This window comes from Vulpes lagopus, chromosome 6 (assembly GCF_018345385.1).
Source record: "Vulpes lagopus strain Blue_001 chromosome 6, ASM1834538v1, whole genome shotgun sequence".
Taxonomy (NCBI): domain Eukaryota; kingdom Metazoa; phylum Chordata; class Mammalia; order Carnivora; family Canidae; genus Vulpes; species Vulpes lagopus.
Window position 1 is genome coordinate 12,279,464 of NC_054829.1, and position 26,882 is coordinate 12,306,345.

Genomic DNA, 26,882 nt, shown 5'->3' on the forward strand with positions numbered 1-26,882 from the left:
TCAAAATTCTGTATCTCATTTGGCTTCTATCTTGATCCCACCCAGGCTTTATTAATGATTCACTTCATGTCATCATCTCCATCTTCGTAAATTTTCTTTAGAACATTCATTAGTCTCTCACTAGGATCTGTTTCAGTGTCATAGGAGGGCATTTCTTTCTCTTGGCATTCTTTTTCAACCCGAGTCGGTAATTCCGCGGTGTGTTTTCTGCTTTCTTTCTCTATAAGGTGAGAACTGTATCTGTTTGACTTCTTTTTGAATTGCCTTCCACAGAGCTGGGTTTCAAGAGATGGTTCACAATCATGGAGTAACTCTTCTCATTTATATTCTTTACCAAAAAGATCAAATGACCTTTTTGTGAAATGCACCTGCACAGAGAGGAGTTGATGAACTCCAGTTAAGTTTGTGAAAGTCTGTATTACATTATCTGATGGATCCCATCCCTAACTATCGATTTTTACGGTATATCCTGTTCTGATGGGAGCAAACAGCAGATTTTGTCAAGAAGTTCTGCTTCTTTCTGTGATTTCTGCTGCATCATGTTCTTAATTTCTGTCTCAATCTTGGAGTTTTCAGCTAGCCATTTCTAGTGGTCTTTTCCAGCAGCACCTTCACCTCTTCTAGATTCTTCTGTAGTTTCCAACCACCCTCTGCAGTGGAGTGACCCTAGGTTTCTGCAGTCAGCATTGATTTAAAGAAGCTTCCTGTCCTCAGGCTAGCATAGCAGAGCCAATGAGGCCTCTACCAAAGCTGAAGCCATGGTAGGGCTGGGTCAGGCAAGGCCCCAGCCAAGAACAGGAAGCCATGCGCATTCACCGGGGCAAAGACCCACCTGCTCCATTGCAGCACCCCAAGCCTGTGTGAACACCCACCAGGCACAAGGCCTGGCCCATCTCCACCTCTGCTATATAGATTTCTTATGAGAAAGTCGTTTATATTTGTGCAGATATTTGCTCCTTCTGATAGCTTTCTTTCCTTCCTGAATATTTGAGCTTCTCTCTGGTAAGTTCTTCCTTCAGCATGAAGAATGTCCTTTCCTTTAGCATTTCTGGCAGGGCAGATCTGCAAATTCTCTTAGTTTTCTTTGATCTGATAATATGGTTATCTTCATTCTTGAAGGATGTTTCCAGTGGATATAGATTTCTGCGGTGACCTTTCTTCTTTGCATGTGAAAGACCTTTTGTGCTGTCTTCTGATGAGAGGTCAGCAGTCATTCAAATCATTGCTCCTGTTCCCTCTAGCTGCTTTCAAGATTTTTGTCTTTAAGTTTGGTCATCAGGAGTTTGACTAGGAGGCACCCAGCGGGGTTTTCTTTGTGTTACCCTGTCGCTTATTCACTGAGCTGCTTATATCTGTAAATTTATGTCTCACCACATTTTAAGCCATTATTTCTTTAAATATTTTCTCTGCCCCATACTTACTCATCTCCTAGGAGGCCAATCGCAGTTTTCTTTTTTTTTAAAGATTTATCTATTCATGAGAGAGAAAGAAAGAGAGAGAGAGAGAGAGGCAGAGACACAGGCAGAGGGAGAAGCAGGATCCCCGCAGGGAGCCCAATGTGGGACTTGATCCTGGATCCTGGGATCACACTGAGCCAAAGGCAGACACTCAACCGCTAACCTACCCAGGTTACCCAATCACACAGATGTTAAACCTTGAATTCTCACCCCATCCCCAGTGTTTAGTGTTTTGGATTGGATCATTTCTATCTGTTTTACCTTCAAGTTCCCTGACTCCTCAGTCATCTCCAGTCTGCTACTAAGCCCATCTACTGAAGCCTTTTAATTTCAGATTCTGAGATAGTAGAAAATACACATATTGGTTCATGCCCCCAGTTCCTGATACAGAGCTCTTGAAACCCTTGTAAATTCCTAAGTGGTAACAGTACTAGGAACACCTTATGTTCTACTGGAGTGACTCTGGGGTTGAGGGGCAGAGGGGTGGTTCCTGGATTGGGGCTGGTTACCAGAAAGACCCAACCATGATTAGAAACTTGAAATTTTCAGCCCCTTCTCCTCATTCTCCAGAGAGGGGAGGGGGCTGGAAATGGAATTTATGATTGATCATGCCTCTGTGAGGAAGCCTCCATTAAACCTCAAAAGTGCAGGATTTGAGGAGCTTCCAGGTTGGTGAACACATGCACACCGGAAGGGTTATGCACTCTAACTCACGGGGACAGATGCTCCTATGCTCAGGACCCTCCCAGACCTCACCCCACGTATTTCTTTGCCTGGTCATTCGTCTGTATCATTGCTTTAACCAACTGGTCGTGTTTCCCCCGAGCTCTGTGAGCTGCTCCAGGAAATTAATCAAACCTGAGGGGTAATGGGAACCTCGGATTTATAGCAGATGGGTCAGAAGCACAGGTGATACCCTGGACTTGTAACTGGCACCTGAAGGCCGGGGGTGTGTGTGGGGGGTAGGTCTTGAGAGACCTTTACCTGTGGGATCTGACGCGATCTCCAGGCAGATTGTGTTAATTTAAATTGTAGGACACCCAGCTGGGGTCTCAGGATTGCTTGCCATGGCAAAAAACCCCACACATCTGGTGACCAGAAGTGTGTTGAGTGTGGAGGTCACATGAGAGTACAGGAGGCACACAGAGGAGGGAGAAACTGTCTACACCCCACCCCGAATATATAGGCATTAGATTTTTCAGTTCTAAAATTGCCATTCAATTCTTTAAAACGAATTTTTACTACTCTGCTGAGATTTGCTTTTTATTCAAAATAAGAATTTAGGATGCCTGGGTCGCTCAGTGGTTAGCGTCTGCCTTCGGCCAGGGTGTGATCCCGGGGTCCTGGGATTGAGTCCCACATTGGGCTCCCCACAGGGAGCCTGCTTCTCCCTCTGCCTATGTCTCTGCTCCTCTCTGTCTCTCTCATGAATAAGATCCTTAAAAAAAAGAAAAGAATTTGGTGGGGGGAGCACCTGCGTGGCTCAGTTGATTAAACGTCTGCCTTTGGCTCAGGTCATGATCCCAGAGTCCCAGAATGGGACACAGTGGGTCCTCTGCTTCTCCCCCTGCCCCTCCCCATCTTGTGCTCTGTCACTCTCTAATAAAAATCTTAATTTTTTTTATACTCTTGAACACAATTTTATTAGCTTTAATTAAACACTCTTTGGAGATTCTTTTGGTTTCCTTTGCTTGTCTTTTGAGAACAAGCCATGTCTTTCTCTTTATTTGTATATTGGGTAATTTTGGATTATATCCTAAATGTTGTAACTGATATATAATTTATGATGTGTTGTAGAAACTGAATTCTGTTCCTTCATGCTCAGACACCATGGCTGCTCCAAACCCTGTACTCAATCTTCTAGCCAGTAAGCCGAGAAAGATTCCCACTGGAGGTTTTATGGTGCTGATGGAGACCTGACCTCAGGCCCAAAGTGGTGACACAGAAACAAAATCAGGAAACTACCCTCATGTGGTGCCTTCCTTCCAGTTGACGACTCCCGTTCAGTTTTTGCCTGCTTCCGGTAGCTGGTTTTTAAAGACTTTTCTCCCAGAGCTTATATTTTTTATTTGTGAAAGAGTTGGTTCAACTGGAGCTCTTTGATCCAGCCAGAAACCTAAAGTTATTTGGTTTCTCCCACATTATAAAATGAAATTTTCAAACATACACACCAAAGGTAAAATAATTTTAAAGCGGTGGCCTGGATTGTACAGTTAAATTTTCCTATACTTCACTATAACTCTATCCAATGATACACCTTATTTCCACGCAATTCAGAATAAACCGCAGCCGTTACTGCTTCTCCCTAAACTTACTTCGGTCGTATGTATAATTAACTAGAATTCAACAATTTAGTTTTCTTCTTTTAATGTAAAATTTACACACAATGAGTGGGTAGCTGGACTGTGCATTCTTTGAATTTTAAAAAATAAACTTAGAGCTATAATTTACAAGAAAAGTTAACCAATTTGGTGTATCAACTCAAGGGGTTTTGTAATCATGATAGAAACATTCTATTGCCCCCAAAATTCCCGCATGCAGCCAATCCCCTCTCCTCACTCCTGAACTTATTTTTAAGGCCACCCAATTCTACACTTTGAGCGGGGGCCAGGGTGCCACTCCATGAATAGGAATTAGAGACCAGGGAGAGAGGCTGTCCACTGCCAAGTGTGACCCAGACGCCAGAGAAGAGAATAATGGCGAAGAGGAGCCAGGGCTCAGGCTGGGCTCTTCAGAAGTGTTCAGGCTGTCGGCAGAAAGGTGTTGAGTGGCTCAATGAGACCACTCTCCTACCTAAAGGCAGATTTTGCCCATCTCAGCACAATTACAGATGCTCATCTCTTGAGCCTGTTCTAGTAGCAGAGGAGTTGAGGAGGCAGGAGCTTGCTCGTGTGATCTTCAAGAATGCAACCTTAGGCAGGTTCCCATACCTCCTGCAGCCTGTTTTTTTTTTTTTTTCATTTGTAAAATGGACTTCCTCCAGGGATGAAGTGTCAACTCACCCTTTGGGGTCACATTAGCAAGGATTCCTCAGTCTCACCCAACAGGCAGCAGGCAATGTGGATCTGGTACTTAGAGGACTGGAGGTCTGCACGGCAGTTCTATGGAGTTCTTTAGAATGTCTGAGACGGTCCAGGGAGGCAGATTTCCTTGTGAACAGAATCCCCTGCTGCTGCCAGGGCTCAAATCTACCTATCTTCCAGAAGTAACTTGTATCTAGTCAATTAGAAGCAATATTTGTAGAAAAATGCTAAATTTTCCAAAGGTGTGGGCTTGATTTTCTGCATTTGAATTACCATCCTGAGTGCCCCAGAGGGGGACTGCCAATCCCAAGCACTTTTGAGAATGAGAGTCATTACAACTTAGATTTATGGAATTCTTGCCAATGTTTAAAAGCACCCTTTCATTTGATTCCTAGAACAATTGTATGAGGCAGGAAGGATAGGTATTAGGCCCCACTTAACAAATGAGAAAATGAAGACTTAAAGGCATCACATGACTTGCCTAAGGTCTCATGGTGGGGATGGCACAGCTAGGATCAGACAATTCTGAGTCCTGAGTGGCTTGGAGCTGAGTCACAGTTCAGGCTTGTCAACCTCAAGCCCTTATCCACAGAACTGTCTCCACTCAGTGAGGTAGAACTAGCAAACCGGGGAAAGAATACATTTTATGTTGTTACCCTGAAGGCACTCATAAATGTGTAAATCGAAAAAATTACTTCACTTGGTGCTACAGATATTTTCAGATTTTCTACCAGATTTCATTGAAAACTGCTGGCCCTGACTCCCTAAATTGATTTCATGATTCATTAAAATGTTGACCGGCAGTTTTTAGAAAACTCAGGTTACAAGATTTATGCAAATTTGAGAAACTTGGACTTAAAATTTTTCCTTCTTGGTTAACTTTTGCTTTTAAATAAAATCTGCACACTTGCACACACTATTGAATGATGAGGCATTAAAAGATTCCCCTGGCACGCACGCTATTGGTGCCTCACCTAGAGAGACTTCCTGCTCTGGAGTGCCCATCAGGCATTTTCCACTGGTCTTTGGTGAGCTCCACAACTGCACCCCTCGCCAGGGGCAGTCCCTTAACCTGGCATGCTTGCACCAGGGATGGACATGTGACTCAACCTGGCCCATCCAGTGTATCTGGGCACTTTCGCTGTAACTATTGGGAAATTTTTTTGTTTTTTTTTTTAAATAACTACCTGGAAATAATGTGGGATCCTGGGATGAGAAAGGGTGTGGGGGCATTTCAGCCTCCAGGTGGAGAAAGCTTGCTTGAGAATGATCTCCATATTCCTGAAAGCAGATATTCCAGATCTGGAGAGAGGCTGTTACATTACAGTCATCTGGCTCCAGCATTTGCTAGACTCCGTTAAAGTCTTTTGCTGTTTAAGCCTAATTAATCTGGCTTCTGTAGCTATAAAAGCATCCTAATGCATTCTTTCATAAAAATATTGATAAAGTACAGAATAACAAATATTTAGGGGCCTTTAAACTTTAGTAATGTCAATTATCTGAAGAAAACAAAATCTGCATTCAGCTACCATGTTAATTTCTAAAGCGCCTGTGAGCGAAGAGCTACCGAGGGCATGCGCAGTGGCATCAACTGTGCCCTTGGGGCTGGAAAGGAAAACTTGCTAGTTAGGACCTTGAATTTTATTTTACCCTTCCTATCACATGAGGTATCGTCTGCCCCATGCTGTGATGCGTATAATTACATATGGTTGACTATACCTGTAATAGAGTCCCTATGGCTGCAATTTTTCCCTTGCCTTTCCCTTCTCTTTATGTGTATCAAAGACTCCAGTTCTTATTCAGAGTGGAGTGCTCTGAGAACTTTGCTACACAGGGACCAAGGAACAGTGCCTTAGACTGATTAGGGTTGGTTAGACTAGTTTCAGAGGGCTTCTGGTAGGCCTAAGAGCACAGGAAACACTTGAGATACAGCAATTCAATTATCCATTGAGATGGACTTGCTGAGAACTCTGAAGTACGGATGTGGCCTTTAGCACTGTGTGGTCTCTGTGTCTGCCTGCTACCCCTCCTTACGTTACTGCACTAGCCAATCATCTTTCATCTCCTGAGCTGCCTCATATCCTCCTCCCCCCAGCATTTTCTGTGCTGCCTTCTCTTTTGACACTTGGCATAATCCCTTCTGCAGTTTTAGATATAGTCTGTGTGGGTGGCCTGGGTGGCTCAGCGCTTTAGCGCTGCCTTCAGCCCAGGGCGTGATCCTGGAGTCCCGGGATTGAGTCCCACATCAGGCTCCCTGCATGGAACCTGCTTCTCCCTCTGTGTCTCTCATGAATAAATACAAAATAAAATCTTTAGATCAAGTCTGTGGGAACAGCAGGTTTCAGTCAGGGAAGTTAAGAGAACATTCTTAATGTGGCCATGCTTTTAGCTCTCCATGCTCTCACTTGAGAGGAACCAGTTTCATGGTCAGGTTCGGGCTTTAATCACCCCGTGACTCAGACCCGCATACAAATGCAGCATTTGGTTGTTGATTTTGTGCATGCATAGCTGGTTTGAGCATGCCAAACATGATCTGCTGTTACAGGGGATGAATGTGTACCTGGTTTTGTAGCTACCATTACATATCCTGTATATGAGGCCTGCTGGAGCCTGGGAACATCTGCCACATGTGCTGCCTGGGTTCGAATCCCAGTACTGCCCCTTGCCAGCGTGTGACTTCGGACAAATAACCTTCATTCCCCCATTTATAAAGTGGCTAAGAGCATTGGGTTATGATGAAGATTTGGTTAATACACAGACATAAACAGTATCTAGCACACATGAAGTGCTCTGTACTTGCTGGTCAATGTTATTACTCAGGAACCAGTAGAGAGTCTGGGCTCAGAGATGGTCACCGGCCTTCACACTGGGCACTAGTTGTGGGCACTGCTGGCATCTCCCAGGAGCAAATAGCTGCACATTACCCTTAAGACCTGTAAGAGCCACCAAGACGTGTAACTTACTAGCTGCTAAAAATGCAGTAAGAAATTGTAGTTTTGTTTGTAGTACTTTTTCATCCAGGATATTGCTTGGAAAAAAGTGGGTTCCTAAACTTGGAAAATTTGTTAATTTTATAATAGGATCTATGTATACATGTAAAGATAGCACATTATCAACAGAATTTTAGATTTAATCCTATACAATATTTAAGCTATTTGTCGTTGAGTTCCTGCACTTTTGCAGTCATACTTTGTCATTATAATGAACATCATTCATCTACATTCATCTATCAATACAATTACTGTATTTTATGGATATAAATAAAGAATGCCTTTCTAACATTTTTCTTTGAGGTATTTGTCAAAAGCGAGGATTTTCAAGGAAGGGTTTGGTTACAGCTCTGATTCTTCAGTTATGAGAAAGTAAAACGTCCTAAGATTTGAATCAAACATCTAGATCACCCAAAAATGGTTTCACCGTGGACTAATAAGTCATTTACCTAGAGAGTAATTTATGTGAAAAACAGCTGCAACAAAGTGAAATCCAAGATTATTTTCAGCATGCCAAACTGGATGCAGAAACCATATGCATTGGGAGTCACGTATTAGTAACTTACTATTAGGAACTGTTTAACTTCTACACAAGAATCCAGGAAACAAAGGTGGGCTCACGGTCACTATGGAACCTTATGGATGTTATTTAACAGAAGGCCGCTGTGAGGATTAAATGTAAAGCACTTAAGCATAGGAGCTGGAGATGTAGGAAGAGCTCGGGAAACACTGGCTATTACATTATGTGGAAAAATACAGCCTCCCGAATCAGTGAATTTTAAGGCCGATTTGCATCAACTATAGTTAAAACCAGGCAGCCTTTCCCAGAAGTGTGATAAAAAATAATTTAAGGGTGCCTGGGTGGCCTAGTCATATTAAGTGTCTGACTCTTGGTTTCAGCTCAGGCTGTGATTGTGGTCAGAGATGGAGCCCTGCATCAGGCTCTGTGCTCAGTAGGGAGTCAAGTGCTTAAGTTTCTCTAAAATAAATGAATCAAAGAATTAAAAATCCTCTCTCTCCTTCACCCCACAAAAAGCAGCTGGTGGAAGACCATTCCTCTCTTCATAAGAGAATGAGAAAGATGGAGGGGACATGGAATCTTCCCGCCAAGTGACTTAAGTTGCTATATGAAGGGACAATTTTCTGCCTTAAAAATCTTTTATGTCTCTTAAACGCTCATTCAGAATATTCTGTTGAAATGCATCTTCTAGTATGAAAATCTTATTTAGACTTCTGGCCACGTGTCCATCTCTGTAAAAAAACGTTAGGTAAGCTTTCTAAAGATCAAGAGAAAACTTATCACAAAAAGGCAGCGGTTCTTTTTGTCCATATGCAGAGACACTCCATCAGCCGTGAAGTCTCCTGTATTAGTTTATGAAGAAGCAGGAAGTTGAATTCTGATGTGGATTTTTTTAAAAAGAAGATTTGACAGGGAGAGAAAGAACACAAGTAGGGGGAGCCTGGCAGAGGGAGAAGCAGACTTCGTGCCAAGCAGGGAGCCCAACTCAGGCTCCATCCCAGGGCCTGAGCTGAAGGCAGCTGCTGAACTTGACCCTTGATGTGGATGTTTGCCCTCAGCAGGGAGTCCTGGACGGTGTTTCCAGACCTAAAAGGGGTGGGGGGAGGATAAAGGGCGGCAGCAGCTATCTGTAGACACAAGGGAGCCGAGTGTTCCTTGAGTCAGGGAGAAATAATATAAACCCCAACCTGAGAATGGGGTTTGAGAATGGAAGCAATTTCCTCAAACATTAACAGGAATGTTTGTTTTTTTTTTTTTTTTTAAATAGCACTTTGGGTAATTCAGTCCCCTTTAAAAAAAAAAAAAAAAAAGACCAGATGGGGTAGATCTGCTTGCTTTTTGTGTTCCCATGTTGATTATTCTTGGGGCATAGTTTTTTCTTTTTTCTTTTTAAAGAATGTTTATTTATTTATTCGAGAAAGAAAGAGAGAGAGAGAGAGAGAGAGAGAGAGGCAGAAACACAGGCAGAAAGAGAAGCAGGCTCAATGCAGGGAGCCCAATGTGGGACTTGATCCTGGGACTCCAGGATCATGCCCTGGGGGCCAAAGGCAGGCACTAAACCGCTGAACCATGCAGACCAGGGTAAGGGGCACAGGAGGCTGCTGTTAGCAGATGAGTCTGGACATCCACTGAGTGCATAACCCTTGAGCATGGCTTCCCCTAGCTGTACCTTGATACCCCTATCCACCCCTTCTACAGATCTTGTCTGCTTCCAGGTAAGTTATCTACTATGGGGGCCTTTTTGGGTCCCCACTGGGTGTGGGGGAATGCTAAAGTATGGTCCATGGACCAAAGCTGGTCTGTGAGGAGTACAGAAAATGAGCATTTAAAAGCTGTGACTGTAATCTGACAGTGCTGTAACACCCAAGCCCAATTCTGTAGTCTACATAAGCATCTGTCCACTGCACACTGGGGGGTAAAACTGTCCCTCTCAGATACCACACTGCCTGGGAGCTTGGGCCACCTGGCAGCAAACAGGCCTTGCTTAGATGCTGCCAGACCTGGGTTCAAACATGGTGAGAGCACTTTCTAGAAGCATGACCTTGCACAAGCACTTTACCTTTCTGCGTCCAGATTTCCTTCTCAGGAAATGAGGATAATCGTAACGGATCAGCTATAGCAGGGGCTGGAGCAAGCAGCGTACAGTTCTCACGCCGGGCAAGCTCTGAGCATCTTCACACATTCACCACTCTGGAGAGACCTCTGCAAGGAGTCTTGCCACCACCCCCATTTTACAGTTGAAGGGACCAAAGCACAGGGAAGTAACACAGTTGAGGTCACACAGCCCTAAGCAGCAGAGTCGTGAGTCAAACTGGCAGTCTGACTTTGGCTTTGAGCTCCAACCCATTTCGGAGTGATGTGGATAAGATAAGTAATGTGCCCATGTGAGCGGCTCCACCCAGTGACTGCTGTCCATCTGCTGGTGTCCCCCAGATTAGCTGAACCCATTCTGCAGAGCCCAGTCACAGTCACATTGCTGAGACACTTGCTTGATGCTGCCCTACCCCTGCCCAGGATGGGATCAGCATGCTGGTGAGAATCTGGGGTCTGCTGTCAGGCCTTTGGAGACACAGACTGCCGGGCACCTTCTCTGGGCCATCCCTGGGCACCACCTTCCCACTGCCTTCCTGGCTCATATGACAGAGGATTTACAGGTTCTGGGAAGTAGAAGGCAGGGTCAGAAAAGGTTTCAGCCTTAGTTTACCCAGGTTCATTACACAGGGAAGATGAATAATTCAGTGGTTTCTCAAATTTTTAAAGAAGTGTGTATGCATACACACACACACATACTCAATCCCAGATAATATCCTTTACAGGATCCCAAAATATAGACTAGGTCTGGGACAGGAGGAGGGTGGAAGACCCGCAGCTGCCGTCCCAGACTTCCTTTTTTTTTTTTGCCTTCCCAGACTTCTGACAGAGCCCTTGCCCTGCCAGGTCCTAAGGTGAAAATCATAGGCCTCTGAGGAACAGTCTGAAAAGCTATCTTCAAAAATCTTTAAAAATTAATATCCAACACTCTTTGAAGTTGTAAGATCGAGAGGCTGGAGACAAACTGGAAATCAGCCTCATGTAGAAAAGTCGACATCATTTTAGGAGAACTTGATTGCTAAGTATGAAGGATGTACATACGTAAAGTGGAGACACTCATAGCTCTGACCCAAACCAGCTGTGATGTGGGGGACATCCTGAACCTTTGGAGGACTCAGTTTCCTTACTTGTGAACTGAAGGCAGCAAATTAGGTCACTTCTCAGGGTTTCTTCCAAGTAAAATACTTGTGCTTTTCTATGGTTCTGTGAGCTGTCTTTTCTGGAAATTCACAGGGATGAAAGAGACACCCATCCACTTGGAAATGGGTGAGCAACTGGCAAGTGGCCCTGTCCAGTGGGACCCACCTGTAAGCAGGGAGGCAGCCAGCATGGCACCAGGATGAAAAGTCTCATGAAGCTGCAGGACAATGAGAGGCAGTGGGATTGGGTGTGTCTGAAGGGTAGCCACACCGACCCTGCAGTGACAGAGGCTAGGAACACCTGCACACTCACGGCCAGCAACCCCGAGACATGCTCAGAGAGCTGGGTGAGGAGCAAATGACCATGTTCCTTCTCTGACGAGGTTCAGTTTAAGAGCACCTCTCCTGATGGGGCACATACGCACAATCTTCACTTTGGAAGAGCAGACACCATCGTGAGATTCCACATCACTGTGAGAATGATTTTATGGCTATTATATTCTCTTAACATTATCAAATCGGATAGCTTTCATTCCAAAGCTTAAAAAGGTGAACTAAGAAAATATATTTTTTAGTGACACTGTTAATGACCAAAGTAACAGGAATATCCAAGTTCACAAGAGCGACCTATGCAGAGTTTTGTTAGGGGTGTAGATAAAACTGTAAGGGTGAACATCCAGTACAAATAAGAATATAATACTTGGGGCATGACGTCTTATACCTAAATTTCAGTGTTTTAAGATTCTCAGGAGGGAACCCACATGTTCCCATGTGTATCTGGTGCTTTGGTATAAGGAATGTTCCAAATCCATGGCCGATCTGGGGGGAAAAGACAGATAAACCACATTATATAATACTTATTTAAACAGGATTACAAAAAATTCACTTACCCGACAGGATAAAACCACCCATGTGTTGGAGTCTACAAATTGTTAACCCCCCACTTATCTAAAGTTTTAGGACAGCGAGCGTGCGCATGTGCACAGAGGAGGGAGAGAATGAACCTCAAGCTGCCTCTGCACTGAGCCCAGAGCCCAACATGTGGCTCAATCTCATGATCTGAGATCATGACGCGAGCCAAAACCAAGAGTCAGGCGCTGAATTGCACCAGGTGCCTGTTGAAACCTTTTCTGAACCCACTCCAGACGACTGCCCATTTCAAACAGTAGCTATTGACAAAGGTTCACGCTGAGACATGGGCAAGTAAAACATGGAAGCAGGCTGGCAGAAACCAGGCCTTACATCCTGAATTGCCACTTAAATTTACCAGTCACTTTCCCTGTCAGCCTCAGTTTTCTTATCTGTACCTGCTCTGTGGCACTGTCAGGAGGGTTGAGATAAAGGCATGTAGTGCCTGAGAGCATCTAGCAGAGAAAGAAACTCATAAAGGGCAGCTATTCTTATCTTCTTTTACAAAGCTGGAGAAACCAACACATGTAACATATGGCACAGTGCTCTCAGCTGGCCACGGTCACATATAACCAAGAGGCCCAGGGTCACATCCATGAAACGCTGTTCCATTCCTTAGGGCTAATAATTGATGAGGCATAAAGGTCTCTGTACAATGACCATAGACCAATGTTGAAGAAAGTGACATGCTTTGGTAGGACACAGAAAGAACCCTGAAGACCTAGGTGGGATCCTGCCCTCATCCGTCTCTGCACCATAGCGGGGAAGCACTGGGATCTTTGCCTCAGGTTCCTCATCCGTGAAATGGGCATTAGCTACATAAGCAACCCTCCAGGGATGACTGTGAAACAAAGGAGAGCACACCTGTGGAAGTTCCTGGCATGTTTTAGGTGCTCAATAAACGTACTTTCCCCTCTTTTAACGGGTGTTTCAGAAACTGAAAAAAAATCTGAACAAATCACTTTTACCAAGCATCACTACTGCTAGAGTCAAATCAATTCTAAAGAACCATACTAGTAACATAAGTAGGGTGTAAATACATTGCTAGAGTTGAGAGTCAGTCCCCACATAATTGTCCTGATAAGTAGGAGAGTTACAAAGACTCTGAAGGGTTGGCAGCTTACAGTAAAGCAGCCACTGAGCAGGTGTGCTGAGAGGTACCATCCTTGGAAGCTGCTGCTCAGCATGGCCAGCCTGCTCTTGGGGGAAGCGGTCTCTGCTTTCTGAACAGAGGCAGGTAGTGGCTCAGACAGTGGCCTGGCAAACGACCAGAGGCTCTCCTGACAGTTCATGGTGTTGATTAATGGTAGTGTAAAGCACACAAATGGCAGCACCCGGCAGGGATGTGCAGGGAAAGAATGCCAAGGATGGCAACAAGTTATCAGAACACTGTTGTCTTTGGCCTTGAGATGGTGTGAAAGCCTGAAACCACACACTTTGTTAAACAAGATTTGAGAGAGTGCCATAATCCTGGGCCTGTGTGACATGCTTGCTTCGTAAAAGGTTTGGCATTGTTGAAGACTCCCCACAGCTATCTGCTGGCCTTAACAAAGCCCTTGCTCTCTTCTCCTGGGAACACCATCTTGTGCAGCTGGACTTCTCCCAGCATTTTCTGTAAACTGCTATTGGGTAGCATGAGCTCTATTTCATCACCAAAGCAGAGGATAACCCTGACCCTTGTTATATGAGTAGCTATTTGATTCTTCACCAAGGCAGGGTTTGTGATGCAAACATCTGCCAGTAACTTTGAGACCACCATTGCATTTACTCCTCTCCCACAATTAGCCAACAATGACCAAGTAACTACTCTATTGGCAAATCCCTGGACACTCTGCTCGATAAATGAGCAAATATCTATACCTATGCCCCGATCATTTGCCATGCTGGCTCAAAGGTTCACACTACCTTGGGAAACAGACAAAAAAAGGTTAACAGGAAGGTGAGAAGAGGTGGTTGTGACTCTGTAGTCTTTACCAGAAATCAACCACTCCTTGGCTTAGATGAGGCCTGCTTTAAGCAATCCTCATAAATCGTCCCATGAAAGAAAAACTTGCCTCATAAGATAGTCTTGCATATATATGATGGTTAGATGCCAGGTAGGCTGCTAGACAAAGCTGAAGTCCCTCTCAGTTTACAGTCCAGTGCGGCAGAGAGACGAACTTTACTACATCAGCGTGAGGGCACCCAAACCTGGCTGACATGATGCATTTGGCCCATTTCCCCAGAGTTCACCTCCAGGGAGCTTGTTTCAGTGGGTCTAGGCTGGGGCCTGGCATTACTCATTCTTACCAAGTTCTAACAGTGATCTTAACACAATCAGAGTTTGGGATCAGAGGCTAACTGGGATGAAAAGCTTTTTCCTGAAATACAATGGAAGGATTTAAAACAGGAGTGTGACATGATGAGAGGTACAAGGCAGCAGTGGAGAGGATGCCCAATGGGAGGGGACCAAACCAAGGAGATGATAAGCAGTGCACTAGGTGAGACGGTGAAGCCAACAGTAAGGCCACAGCCGGAAGCCTGGGGATGTTTCATCTCTGTGTATTTCCTGTCTGTCCCTGTGGTCAATTGAATGTGTGCATCCTGCATTTCTAACTCTACAACTGAGCTGTCTGTGGGGAGGTGATATAGTGTGACCGTAAAGGGGACATGGACAGGGCAGACAAGGCTGCCCATAGGGCCCTGACCAAGTTGACCTAAGTGTTTACCTTCCTAAGTTTGCAAAGTAGGGGCTAGATCAGTACCAGTATTGTGGGGGTAGTGAGGACTCAATAATCAATAAATTCATGTTAAGTGCTCATAGGAGGTCCTGGCATGTAATAAGTACTTAATGAGTGCTAGCTACTGTAATATTATAATTAGCACCACCATCAACCACAGCGGGTGAGGACTGTCATCATCCTATATGCCGTGTAGCTCCTCAGGTTTTTTTTAACAGCCAGACAAACCCAAGTACAATATCCTGTTCTACATAGCCAGGAAATAAGCTCTTTCCTCTAATCCTCTAAGAAGTGGCCCTTGCGTTAAAGAGTTAGGACTCTACCCCCTTGTCCAAACACCGCCCCCCCCCCCCCCACTTCTCCGCTATCTTCAGGGGAACTTAATATCTTACCTATAGAAGCCAATGTGTCACCTAAGCAATCACCTTTAATTCTTTCCTTGTCTCAGGCACAGAGTGTGTATGTTTGCGTGTGCTCTGTGGTTTGATCCCAAAGAGATGAGTTTTTTTGTTTTTTTGTTTTTTAAGATTTTAAATCAACAAATGTATGAAAGACTTGCAGCTTGCAATACAAAGGAAAGCTCCAAAATATTTTACACTGGGTTACCGACCTAACAGAGATGCAATCTTTGGTAATTATGATACTAGTGTTATCTGAAACCCATTAACATTCTTTTCTTTGAGGTTATCCCATATTAATCTGTGACTAAAAAAAAAGCACAAGAGAACAACCTATCCAGTGGGAGGAAGAATAATTTAAATTGTTAAAAACCAAGTACTGACTTCAATACAATCTGATAAAATTACTTTTTTACTTTGATAATTCTAGATTTCCTATAAGTTTCTCTTTACAAAGTAATTTTAAAAGCTAAGCTGGAAGTATGGTGTCAGGCTTCTATTTGTATTATGAAACAAAACCGGATTTTATTAAAGGAGAATGATCAAAATGTCTAGAAACCTTTTGTTTTTCCATAACCCCCCCCCCCCCCCATTTCTAAAGATCTTTCAAAAATAGGTCCTTGAAAATTAAGCATTATCAATAATGATTTTAAGTGGGGCACCTGAGTGGCTCAGTGGATGGCTCAGGGCACAATCCCGGGGTCCTGGGATTGAGTCCCACATCTGGCTCCCTGCAGGGAGCCTGCCTCTCTCTCTGGTCTCTCATGAATAAATAAATAAAATCTTAAAAAAAATAATGATTTTAAGTGACCTCTTTTGCATTTTCTTTGGATTAGAAAATTGAATCAGCTTCCTGCTTCCCTTACAAGACTGCTTTATGAATCTGGTCTCTACTATTTAGCAATAATTCTGACAGGTCTGGGCTGAAGTTTATTCCTATACTATCTAAATTCAAGGAATTATTTCAAATGAATCAAGCAGTAGGGGGGATGGTTAAACTATCTGGGAACCAATGGTATAAAGCACTTAGAGAATTATATACACTATATACATGCTAACTCTACATCACGCATCTCATGTGCCAAGCAGGTTTTAATGACCTCTCCTACTGAGCAATTACATATACAGCTAATTAGCTTAGTTCTAGACACTTAAAACTTAAATTCTGAAATAATTTAAACCTGCAAAAGATATACACAACTTGGCAGATACCACCCTAACTGATTGATCAATATTGACTTTATCAGTAATCAGGCAGATTGTTATGTAACTCCTTACAGGATGCACCAAGAAAAACATCTCTTCTGTGGTCTTGGCAAAAGTGCATAACTTATGAAGAAACAGTGGACAAACCATTCATACAACATCCCTCACCATCTTTAAGATAATCGGCCTGAAATCTTGCAGAACTGTTTCAAATTAAAGAGACTGATAAACGTGACATGTAACCTGAAACTTTCCTTTCACCATAAAGGACATTACTGGGGTATAGATGAAATCTGAATAAATTCTGTAGGTGACAGTATTGAATCAATGTTAATTCCTGATTTTGGTAACTGCACTCTGGCTACGTAAGAGGACATTTTAAAGAAATTTATGTTGAAGGGCCCCTAGGTGGTTGAGCATCTGCCTTCGGCTCAGGTCGTGATCCTGGGTCCAGAAATTGAGTCCCACACATCTGGCTCCTCACGGGGAGCCTGCTTCTCCCTCTGCCTGTGTCTCTGCCTCTCTGTGTCTCTCATGAATAAATAAATACAATCTTAAAAAAAAAATACATGTTGAAGTATTCAGAGATTGCCAACATTGTTTACAGCTTTCAAATGAATCAGAAAAAAGTTAACATGATAAAGAAGGATTATGCAAAAATTATAAAATATGCATATTTGGGGAACTTGGGGAACAGAATATGGAAATTCTTCTTAGAACTTTTTTCTATATCTGAAAATACATCAACATATTAAAAAAAATAATACAATTGGCTTTGAACATGGGTTTGAACTGCAAAGGTGCACTTACACATGGATTTTTCCCAATATGCATACAATACTTAAATGTATTTTCTCTTCCTCATAATTTTTTAAAAAAAGATTTTATTTATTCATGAGAGACACAGAGAGAGGGGCAAAGACATAGGTAGAGGGAGAAGCAGGCTCCACGCAGGGATCCCGATATGGGACTCGATCCCGGGACTCTAGGACCACGCCCTGGGCTGAAGGCAGGTGCTAAACCGCTGAGCTACCCAGGCGTCCCTCTTCCTCATAATTTCTTAACATTTTCTTTTCTCTAGCTTACTTTATCATAGGAATATACTGTATAATATGTATAATATACAAAATATGTGCTGTTATTAGTAAGGCTCCTGATCAACAAGGCTATTAGTAGTTAAGGTTTTGGGAAGTAGAAAGTTGTATGTGGATTTTCAACTGCACTGGGGGTCAGTGCCCCTAACCCCCACATTGTACAAGGGCCATCTGTGTACATATACCATGTATATTTAAAGAAAAAATAAAAAGGAAAAACCCAGATCACTTAATAGAACAAAGCTAAAGCCTCTGAACCTCTGTATGTTCAATTATTCTTAAATCTGACATATAACTTATTCTGTAAGTCCAAATTAGATAGGCTTTACTTGGGATGCTGGGTGGCTCAGAGGTTGAGCATCTGCCTTTGGCTCAGGGTGTGATCCTGTGATTTGGGATCACATCCCACATCAAACTCCCTTCATGGACCCTGCTTTTCCTTCTGCCTGTGTCTCTGCCTCTCTCTCATGAATACATAAATAAAATCTAAAAAAGACTTTACTGAATCTTACCTTGTTTTATCTGCTTAATAGTGTATCGAATAAAACAAAGAATATATGCTAAAAAGTAAGTTTTAAGTAGTAGATGCCTCTGGCATATACTAGCTCAGGAGTGATCACATACTGGTCTATTTTATTCTTTTCAGGCTCAGGGTCACACAGCAAGTGGGATATACGGAAATAAGATTTAAAATGTTGGTGATTTTGAGGGCTTCCCCCCCCTCACATCAGACAGGTGATGCACCGAGGTCACAAACATGGTTTGAGGGAGGCACATGTCACACAATGGTGTGAACACCACCCAATCATTATGCTCATGAACTATATAAAAAGATCTAAAAGATTATTTTAAAGTCACAACTCCTATTAGTTAAATGAGTTTGGTTAAGTTTAACTTTTCAGGAGAAGGGTAAACTCCACAGAGCCAGGGATTTGTGTTTGTCTTGTTCAAAGACATATTCTAAGTACTTAGACGGTGTGTGCACACAGTAGGTTCTCAGTAATATACCTGTGGAGAGAACAGATAAACAGCAAGTACTGTGTAAAGCAAGCTATACCTGCAGCTGTGTCTTTATTTTGCTTTATTATTTGATCAATTTCTTGGTTTCAGGATGCCTGCTGGTATCTTTATTTTTTTAAGAATTTATTTATTGGACAGAGAGTGTGCATGAGAGAGCACAAGCAGAGGGAGGAGCAGAGGGAGAGGGAGAAGCAGGCTTCTCGCTGAGCAGGGAGCCCTATATGGGGCTCCCTCCCAGGACCCTGGGATCATGACCTGAGTGGAAGGCAGACGTTCAACCGACTGAGCCACCCAGATGCCCGTCTGCTGGTACCTTGTAATAAACTGTAATTTGTTCACAGCAGTGTATTTCTTTGCTAAGCTTTCTAGTTAGTCCTCGGATTTAAAAAAAAAAAAAGGCTGAATAAAAAAAAATTAAAAAGGCTGAATAAGATCTTATACATGTTACAGTGGTTTGAAAATCCTTTTCAAAGTACTTTTGGAATGTTCATAACCACCCAATTCTCCAAATTTTAATAAGATGCCACCTTCTAGTCCATAGAATTCCCCTGAATTCTGGCTATATGTGAAGTAGTGATATCTGAGTGACTGGCATTCTGCATGTCACTGAAGCAGCATGGAAGGTAAAATCATACTAACAAAAAATAAAATGCTCCACTCTCTAAGTATCTTTCAAAGGAAATGCATAAACCCAGAAAACTCCGCTAAATAATGGAAAACATTCTGCTCGCTGGCCAAGTAAAAGATTCATCATTACAACAGTCTAAGATAGTACCCACCTGGAAACTTTTAAATTCTTGGGAATGCATTTTCTATCAGAACTGAAGGAGTCTTGGGATATGTTTAAGGCTCCTCCATCATCATCTTTTTTTTTTTTAAAGATTTATTTATTTATTCATTAGAGACAGAGAGAGAGAGAGAGAGAGAGAGAGGCAGAGACACAGGTAGAAGGAGAAGCAGGCTCCATGTAGAGAGCCTGATGTGGGACTCGATCCCAGCATTCCAGGATCACGCTCTGAGCCAAAGGTAGACGCTCAACCGCTGAGCAACTCTGGTGTCCCTCCTTCCATTTTCTTTCATTCTTGCTTTCAAAGTCCTTTGGAGATTAGGATTAAGTGGAGGTGTAATTCTAGCCAAGGTTCTGGGCTGGAGGTGGAAAGTACATAGCCCAAGGCCAGACCACAGGAAGTCAATTCATTCAGTCAGCCAGTCTGGCAGTCTGTCTGTCCCCACCTCTACTAAGCTTATTCAGAAGTCAGGTCTGGGGGAGGGCGGGGGTGGGGTGGGGTGGGGAGGAACACGAAAAACAGAAGGAAAAACAAGGTACAGTATAAAGTTGGGAGGCAGAAGGAGAGGTTTTCACGGTCAGGTCCTGTGACACTGGGAGGATTCAGGGACTGTCATACATAGGCCTTAGGCTCTTTTCATCATCAGTTCAGCAAGGGGAAGGGGAGAAATGAATACAGATCCATTATTATATGCCAGGAACTGATCTGGATATTCTAAATAATAGAAACACCAGCTTACTCTGCACTGGATACTGTATTAGGTGCTATAAAGACAGCATCCAGGTCACTCTTCTTCATAAACTCTATGAAGTAGGTGCTCTTTTCCCCCCCATTTTACAGAGAGAAACATTAAGGCTAGAGAAAGAAAATAACTGCCCAAGGTCACTTAATAAGTTGCGAGGATGGTGCAAGCACACAGCCTGGTTCTAAAACACAATTTTTCATTTCTGTTGGGGTGGAGAGGGGCACAGATTCTCTGAAATTCTGACAAAACCTGTATAATCTTGCTAGTGAAAAATGAAGATGCATAAATACACAAAAGATTTAGAGGACTCAAACGTACACAGCTTAGAAAGAAGGGGAAAAAATGCCTTCTGAAACTTGCTATCAACACAACTCATTACAGCCAAAGTCACCTGTTAGACAGCAGGAGACACATCTAACAAAGTTAACACAATCTAAGAAACAGATCCATTGGAAGGGGAAGGTTTGGTTTACCATGAAAGCCAGAAAGGGGAAGTGAGGATGGGGAAGTAACTAGAACCCATGTTGCACTGTCCAGGGAAGAAAGGGACCCAGTGGGCAAAGCTGACTCTGATAGGGAATCAGAGATTTTGGAATATTAATGATGTGACATCATTAAAACTTTCTAAACGAAAACCACACTTTCCCTTTTCCCTGTTCAGATTCAGAACTTACTAAAAAACCATTGGCTATAATCTGGCTATGTAGGCATCTACCTTCCAGGGGAAAATATGCTGGTTATAATAGAACCTTTTGCCAATTTTTTTTTAAAGATTTTATTTATTTATTCATGCAGAGAGAGAGGCAGAGACACAGGCAGAGGGAGAAGCAGGCTCCATGCAGGGAACCTGACGTGGGACTCGATCCTGGGTCTCCAAGGATCACACCCTGGGCCAAAGGCGGTGCTAAACCGCTGAGCCACCCGGGCTCCCCCTTTTGCCAATTTTAAATTAATAAGCATGTCCTGATTATACTTCTGCTCCTGTGTGAGTCTGGTAGGTGTGAAGTTGCTTTAGAGACAGACATCCTAGGGGTAAGAAAAGTGGTACTGTAGCCTGTGTCGCTGGGTCAGACTTGGGATGGCGCTGGTGCCACCCATGCCAGCCAGCTCTCCTCCATAAACATCAGGAACCTGAACCAATATTCCAATGACTTTCTATTATGAAACACTCTCTAGAGGAGCCTAGGGATCTCCCTTTTAAGAGGATGGAAGGTTTTGTGAAGTCAAAATTATCTTCATTAAAGTATTAAGTCATTATTTGTCATTTTCACTTCTTGAGAGTGTAACAGGCTTTGTGATGTATACTGCAACAGAGCAGCTATGAGAATTTAGTGGTCTTTCATAGTAAAGAGGCCAGCAAAACTGTAAATAATGCCACCTTCCTCACTTTTTTTTTCTTTTTTGAAATAGTAAATTAAAAAATATTATATATATATATAAAATAGGCCTATTACTATTATTTTAAAAACTAATATAAAAGATTCATGGTTTTGATTTCTAATATAGTAAATCTCAAAGATACAAAAACCCACGTAAGTCAAAGCTCCTTGTGATCGTTAATAATAAGGGTGCCGAGGGGTTTCCTGGACCAACCAGTTTGAGAACTACAGCTCTAGGGCCCCAGACAGGGCAGCCAAGGGGCTTCTGCAAGCCTGTTTCCAAAGTGTTCCATGAGCCAACCTCCCACTGAGAGACCAACGGCTTCTTTTGAGCAGTTTCTGTTTTGGTACCAAACACGATTTCCTTTCATGTGTATCCTACCTTTATTTCCATACAGTTCTGGAGGCAGGTCATATGGCACAGGAAAGGCGGCTGCTGGCTCCTTGCTCCCTGAGAAGAATTTCTGTTTTACTTTGAAGCTGTCCAGGCCCTGTGAACACATAGAGGGAATCTCTGATTGCACCCCATTTTCTGAAAAAGATCTCAAGAAGCAATGATATCTTTATGGTACTCATAGCAAAACTGAAGTTATTTCAGAGCTATTTTTCAATGTTTGATAGGTAAGATATTTACACCTGCCTTAAATTAATCTTTCCTAAAAAGAGGAGGTTTGAATTTTAAAAATTAAATTTTAACAAAGTTCACAAAGTTTAATAAAAGAAAACAAAAGAGAAAACAATTGTGGCTCTCATAGCCCATTTCTCCTAACCGCTCTGTACAGTCTGCAAGGAGTGTGTACAAGACACTGTATATAAATAATTCCAATATTGCTATAGTAACAGGCTGCTCACTCTGGTGTAAGAATAAAAGTTGCCTTCATGTATAATGAAAGTGTTCCAATATAATGTGAGAGGAATATAAAAACAAAAACTATTCCAGACTCACCAAAATGGAAGGTTTATTCCAAGAACTCCAGAATAGGGTATTATTTTTAGATCTTAACCAGGGTACAAGGTATTCTGTATCTCGGCTGATGTGGAGAACCACTGCAGCCTTCTAGGACAGGGCCCCTGCAGCAGTGCAGGTGCTTAACATGTGAACCTCACACTCCCCATGCCTCCACACGCCGATCCTCCTCTGCTGGCTTCCCTGGTGGGTTATCCCAGCACCTTACTTGCAAATCAGTTTGCCTCTCATCCCTTCTGTCTACCCATCCAAACACATACCCACCCTCTGTCCTAAATACCCGCATGTCAAACAGTGCTCGTGTCCTTGGAACTCTACAAAGAACCAGAACTATAGTGCTTAGTCTTGATGCTCAGAGAAGTGAGCAGGGGAGGCTGCTCATGGGCCTCGGATAGGACATGGTAAGAGCTGGAGTTACACTGCCCTGGACTTCAGGCAATCTGAGTTCTAACACATTGCTCCGGCATTCACAGAGCTGTGAGAATGGCTGGTATTTGTGTTTGTTCATTCAACACATTTCTTGAGTGCCCCTTCTGTGTAGGCATGGTGCCAGGCACTGAGTGCCTAAAGTTAACAAACATGTCATCATCCCTGTCCTCATGGGTCACATAGTCTAGTGCGTTTATAAATAAGTAAAATAAATACATACTTGTGAGGACCACAATGAAAAAAAGCAGAAGTACTACAAGAGAGAATAGACCTGTTTTAGACATGGGGGTTGGGGTGGGGGGGTTTGCCAATAGAAGCCTCCCTGAAAAAGTGATTTTTTAAAAAGATTTTATTTATTTATTTATTCATGAGAGACAGAGAGAGAGAGAGAGGCAGAGAGAGAAGCAGGCTCCATGCAAGGAGCCTGATGCGGGACTCGATCCCAGGACTCCAGGACTACGCCCTGGGCCAAAGGCAGGCACTAAACCGCTGAGCCATCCAGGGATCCCCAAAAGTGATGTTTTAATTAGACTCTGAAAGAGGAGTCGGGCTAGTAGAGGCGAGAGTGGAAATATTCCAGGCAGAAGAAATAGCATCTGAAAAGGTGCAGAGGTGGCAAAGAGCTTGTGTGTTCCAGGAGCTAAAAACAATGGTCAGTGGGACACCTGGACACTCGGTTACTAGACCCCAATTTCCTCATCTGCAAAATCAGAATGAAGCAGTCTGAATGTCATCACGTTAAAGTGTCTTCCACATCAGCACCTAGTCTTGGTGCACAGCTGGTGTTCAAGCAGTGCTGAGCTGCAAAAATAGGATAAAGGTATCTTGTCTGCTGACTCTAGAGGCTTTTGCATAAGAACAAATCAAATGTGTAAGTGCTCTGTGCACAAGAAGACCTGTAGAAAGGTACAGGCGATGAAGAAAGGTCCAGCATTGATGAAGATGATGAGTAACACATCAAAAGGCGGTAAGTGATAACCTGTTGAATGCAACATAGAAAAGGAAGAAATGCCTTTTTACCAATTTTGGGATAAGGAAAGGCTTTGTAGAAAAGATTACAGCTGGGTCTTGAGAAATTGGTCTAATTTTGATAAACAGAGAGATGGCAGGCAAGAACATCAAGGGAGATCAGCATAACACAAGGCAGATTTGGAAAAGCACAGAGCAGGCCTGTTAGGGGGATGGGGAGTGAATGAGCTAATGCACAGGAGGCGGCCTGACAACACTGGAGAGAACCTGACTGGAGACGGTTTGAATGGGAAGCAGTATGGGTCTCTGTGGCCTGTACCTCTTTAACTGGGCCCAACCCCAGGCCTTGGTGACTCCTCTCAGAGGTGTCAGGGAAGAGGCAATCTTCCATTTAGTAAGATGGGAGCCTTGAGCTGCTGGGGGCTCTCAAGTACTTCAAAATGAACTGATAATACAGTCCAAAACCCTGGATTCAGCTGTGCCTGAAGCAACGGACTCACTTCCCGGATTTGCCTTTTTTCTTACCCTGGTTGGGGTTGGTTATGTGTCACTTCTGATCCACAGCAGCACGGGTTCCCCGGCTAAAGGGTATGGCCCCGACTCTGATACACTGTGGGGAGCTGCAGGTTTCTGAACGGAGAAGCTCCACTCTAAAGGCTGACGGGCACAGATGAGAACAGATCTAATTGCCAGAGTCAGAAGACTGAGAACCTGGGAGGTGGGACAGTGGATGATAACAGGGACACAAGACAGCATGGTGACAAAAGCTCAGAGACAAACCAGCTGCATTCAGAAGAGAGTGGGTAGGGTCAATGGAAGGGGAAGGAAATGGATTTCAAAGACGAGGAAGGAAACATTAAAAATCAGGGATATGTGAAGGCAGAGGAGCGAGGGGGCAGGATGACCAAGGACACCTGAAAAGGAACACTGCCACCTGCCCCCTCACCCAACTTCCTCCCACCCTGCAAAGGGCTGCTGGGCCATCTCCACATCAGTCAATGCTGGTGCCCTCCTCACAGCTAACCTTCAACAAGTTCTGGATCTGAGAAGAACCTTATGTGCTTCCTTGTGCTTATCACTTATTTGCTGTGTGACTCTAGGAAAATTACTTAACCCTTCTGGGCCTGAGTTTCCTCACCTAGTAAATCATATGCTGACAGTAAGTTATTTAGAACCATGACTTGCATGTGGATAGAAATTAGTACATTTACCATGTTCTTGTGATGAAATTACTCCTATTTTATAGGGGATGAAATAAAATGGAGGCTAGATAGATGCCCAAAGTCGTATAGCCACTAAGTGGTAGGGCTGGAGGTCAAACACTGCCTTTCTGATTCTTAGTCTTCTGTTCCTTCAACTAAGCAAACAATCTCATGTTCACCCACCAGAAGCCACAACAAAGGAAGAGTTCCTTGAAAGTGTAAGAGGTAACGCTAACACAGACCAAATCATGAGGAACCAAATTCTGGAATAAGTCCAGAGGTTGGGAAGTGATGTCATTTAATGATTAGCAAATACTTTACATGGAGTTTCAGGTAAAAACTTCCATATCCTTTGGCTCTTAGTCTATTTCTGTTATTTTAAAAAAAATCATGGTAAAGGATGACAAGCCTTTACAGCCTGGCCCACATCTGATGCCCCAACGTGCTATGGCACGTGCCTGTTCTGTGCTGTCTCACTTCACATATGAGAAGCTTTGAGCCATCCACGTCTGACAGGAAGTGATATGCTTTCCTGAATGCCATTTAGATCAAATTCTAGGGTATTATAGGGGTGGAAAGGGAAAAAAAAAGTACCATTTTCCCCTTCAATCTGGGTGTCAAATAATTTGAGGCTGTCATCTAATTATCATTATTTATACATCACAGTGGTATCACTTGGCAGTTTATAAAACAGAGGAAGGCACCCTCCCAGGCACAGATACTTAAAAGACAGTTAAGACAATATATTTATAAAACACCAGGTGAGAGGGTGGACAGCTATCACACTTGAGAAATTACTGCCTTTTCCCTTCATCAGCCCTGGGAGGAAAAGAGCTGTTATCACCATGACGGATTAAGTTTGGCGGCTTAGCTCAACCAGAGAGAACAAGAAACATGTTCGAATTTCAGTTGGAGGTACTGTGTATTTTTTAGTTGCATCCGATCAGCATCCTCCAGCAGTAAAACCCTTTACAAGGTGTCAAGTTTTCCTGGGTAAAACGGTAATGACAGTGAGCCTTCTAGAAGTAGCACAGGTAATCAAAGATGGCCTAATTGACAAGGAGGTGAAATACAGAAAAGTGGCTGTTTTGTCTTTCCCATAACGCCGTGTTTGACCCACTGTGTTTCCGGGTGGGGGCTTAGGGAAAGCTTCATGGAGGGGAATAAGCCCAACAGGCACAAGAAGGGTGGGTTTTTGATAAGTGAAGGGCTAGGTCTATGGGGTGGAGTATACTTCAGAAGGAGAAAAACAACAGCATCCTATCAATCACCACGGGTTTGAGTTCAAGAGCTTGACCTCTGCCTCCCACCTGCTGAATTGCTTGGTCCACGTGTTGGTGATGCTACTGCCAACTGCTCAGTACCTGCCAAGTGCCAGGCACTGATTAAACGATTTATAGGCACTCTCAATTCTCAAACAATGCTACAAAGTTAGATACTGCACTGTCCCCACTTCACACTGAGAAAATGGAAGCCCACGGAAGGAACAGGTTCAAAGCCTAACAGCTTGTATGCGGGACCCCAACTCTAGTCATCTTGGTTCCTCCAGCACTGTGGGCTCCCAGAGTTCCTTGGCTTGGTCCCTGTTTGTTTTCCAACACATTCTACATTCTCTTTCCATATTATTTCACTTTCTAAGAGGCAAAGACTAGTAGCACAGGATCATGCAACTAATAAGTGGCATTTGTGCTACTCGTGACAAGGCCTACCTCGCTCATCTGCCAACAAGCACTCACAGGTGACTAGAGCTCTGGGGGTGTGGGGGACACAGGGGGAAGGGCAGAAACAGAGGTTGGGAGGCACGCTGTTCCCGGTCGCAGTGGGCCTTGCTGTCAC

The 26,882-nt window shown here is 43.4% G+C and overlaps 1 protein-coding gene and 2 pseudogenes across 3 annotated transcripts in view; all 3 read right to left on the reverse strand.

Moving 5' to 3' along the window:
* Positions 1–2,835, reverse strand: LOC121492791 (annotated as a pseudogene).
* Positions 2,836–2,999: 164 nt separating this feature from the next.
* Positions 3,000–26,882, reverse strand: part of TDP1 (tyrosyl-DNA phosphodiesterase 1) — a 91,620-nt gene continuing 67,737 nt past the window's right edge. For 2 of the 3 annotated variants that reach the window (XM_041760011.1, XM_041760012.1), the window contains exons 15-16: positions 21,862–21,970; positions 3,000–7,413 (exon numbers count right to left, since the gene is read on the reverse strand). In XM_041760011.1, the coding sequence (XP_041615945.1) occupies positions 7,322–7,413; positions 21,862–21,970 (201 nt within the window). In that variant the 3' untranslated portion in view covers positions 3,000–7,321. Of the gene's footprint in view, positions 7,414–10,886; positions 12,040–21,861; positions 21,971–26,882 lie in introns of those variants that run through there. The other variant, XM_041760013.1, reaches the window with a different exon arrangement.
* LOC121494111 lies at positions 18,273–18,382 on the reverse strand (annotated as a pseudogene).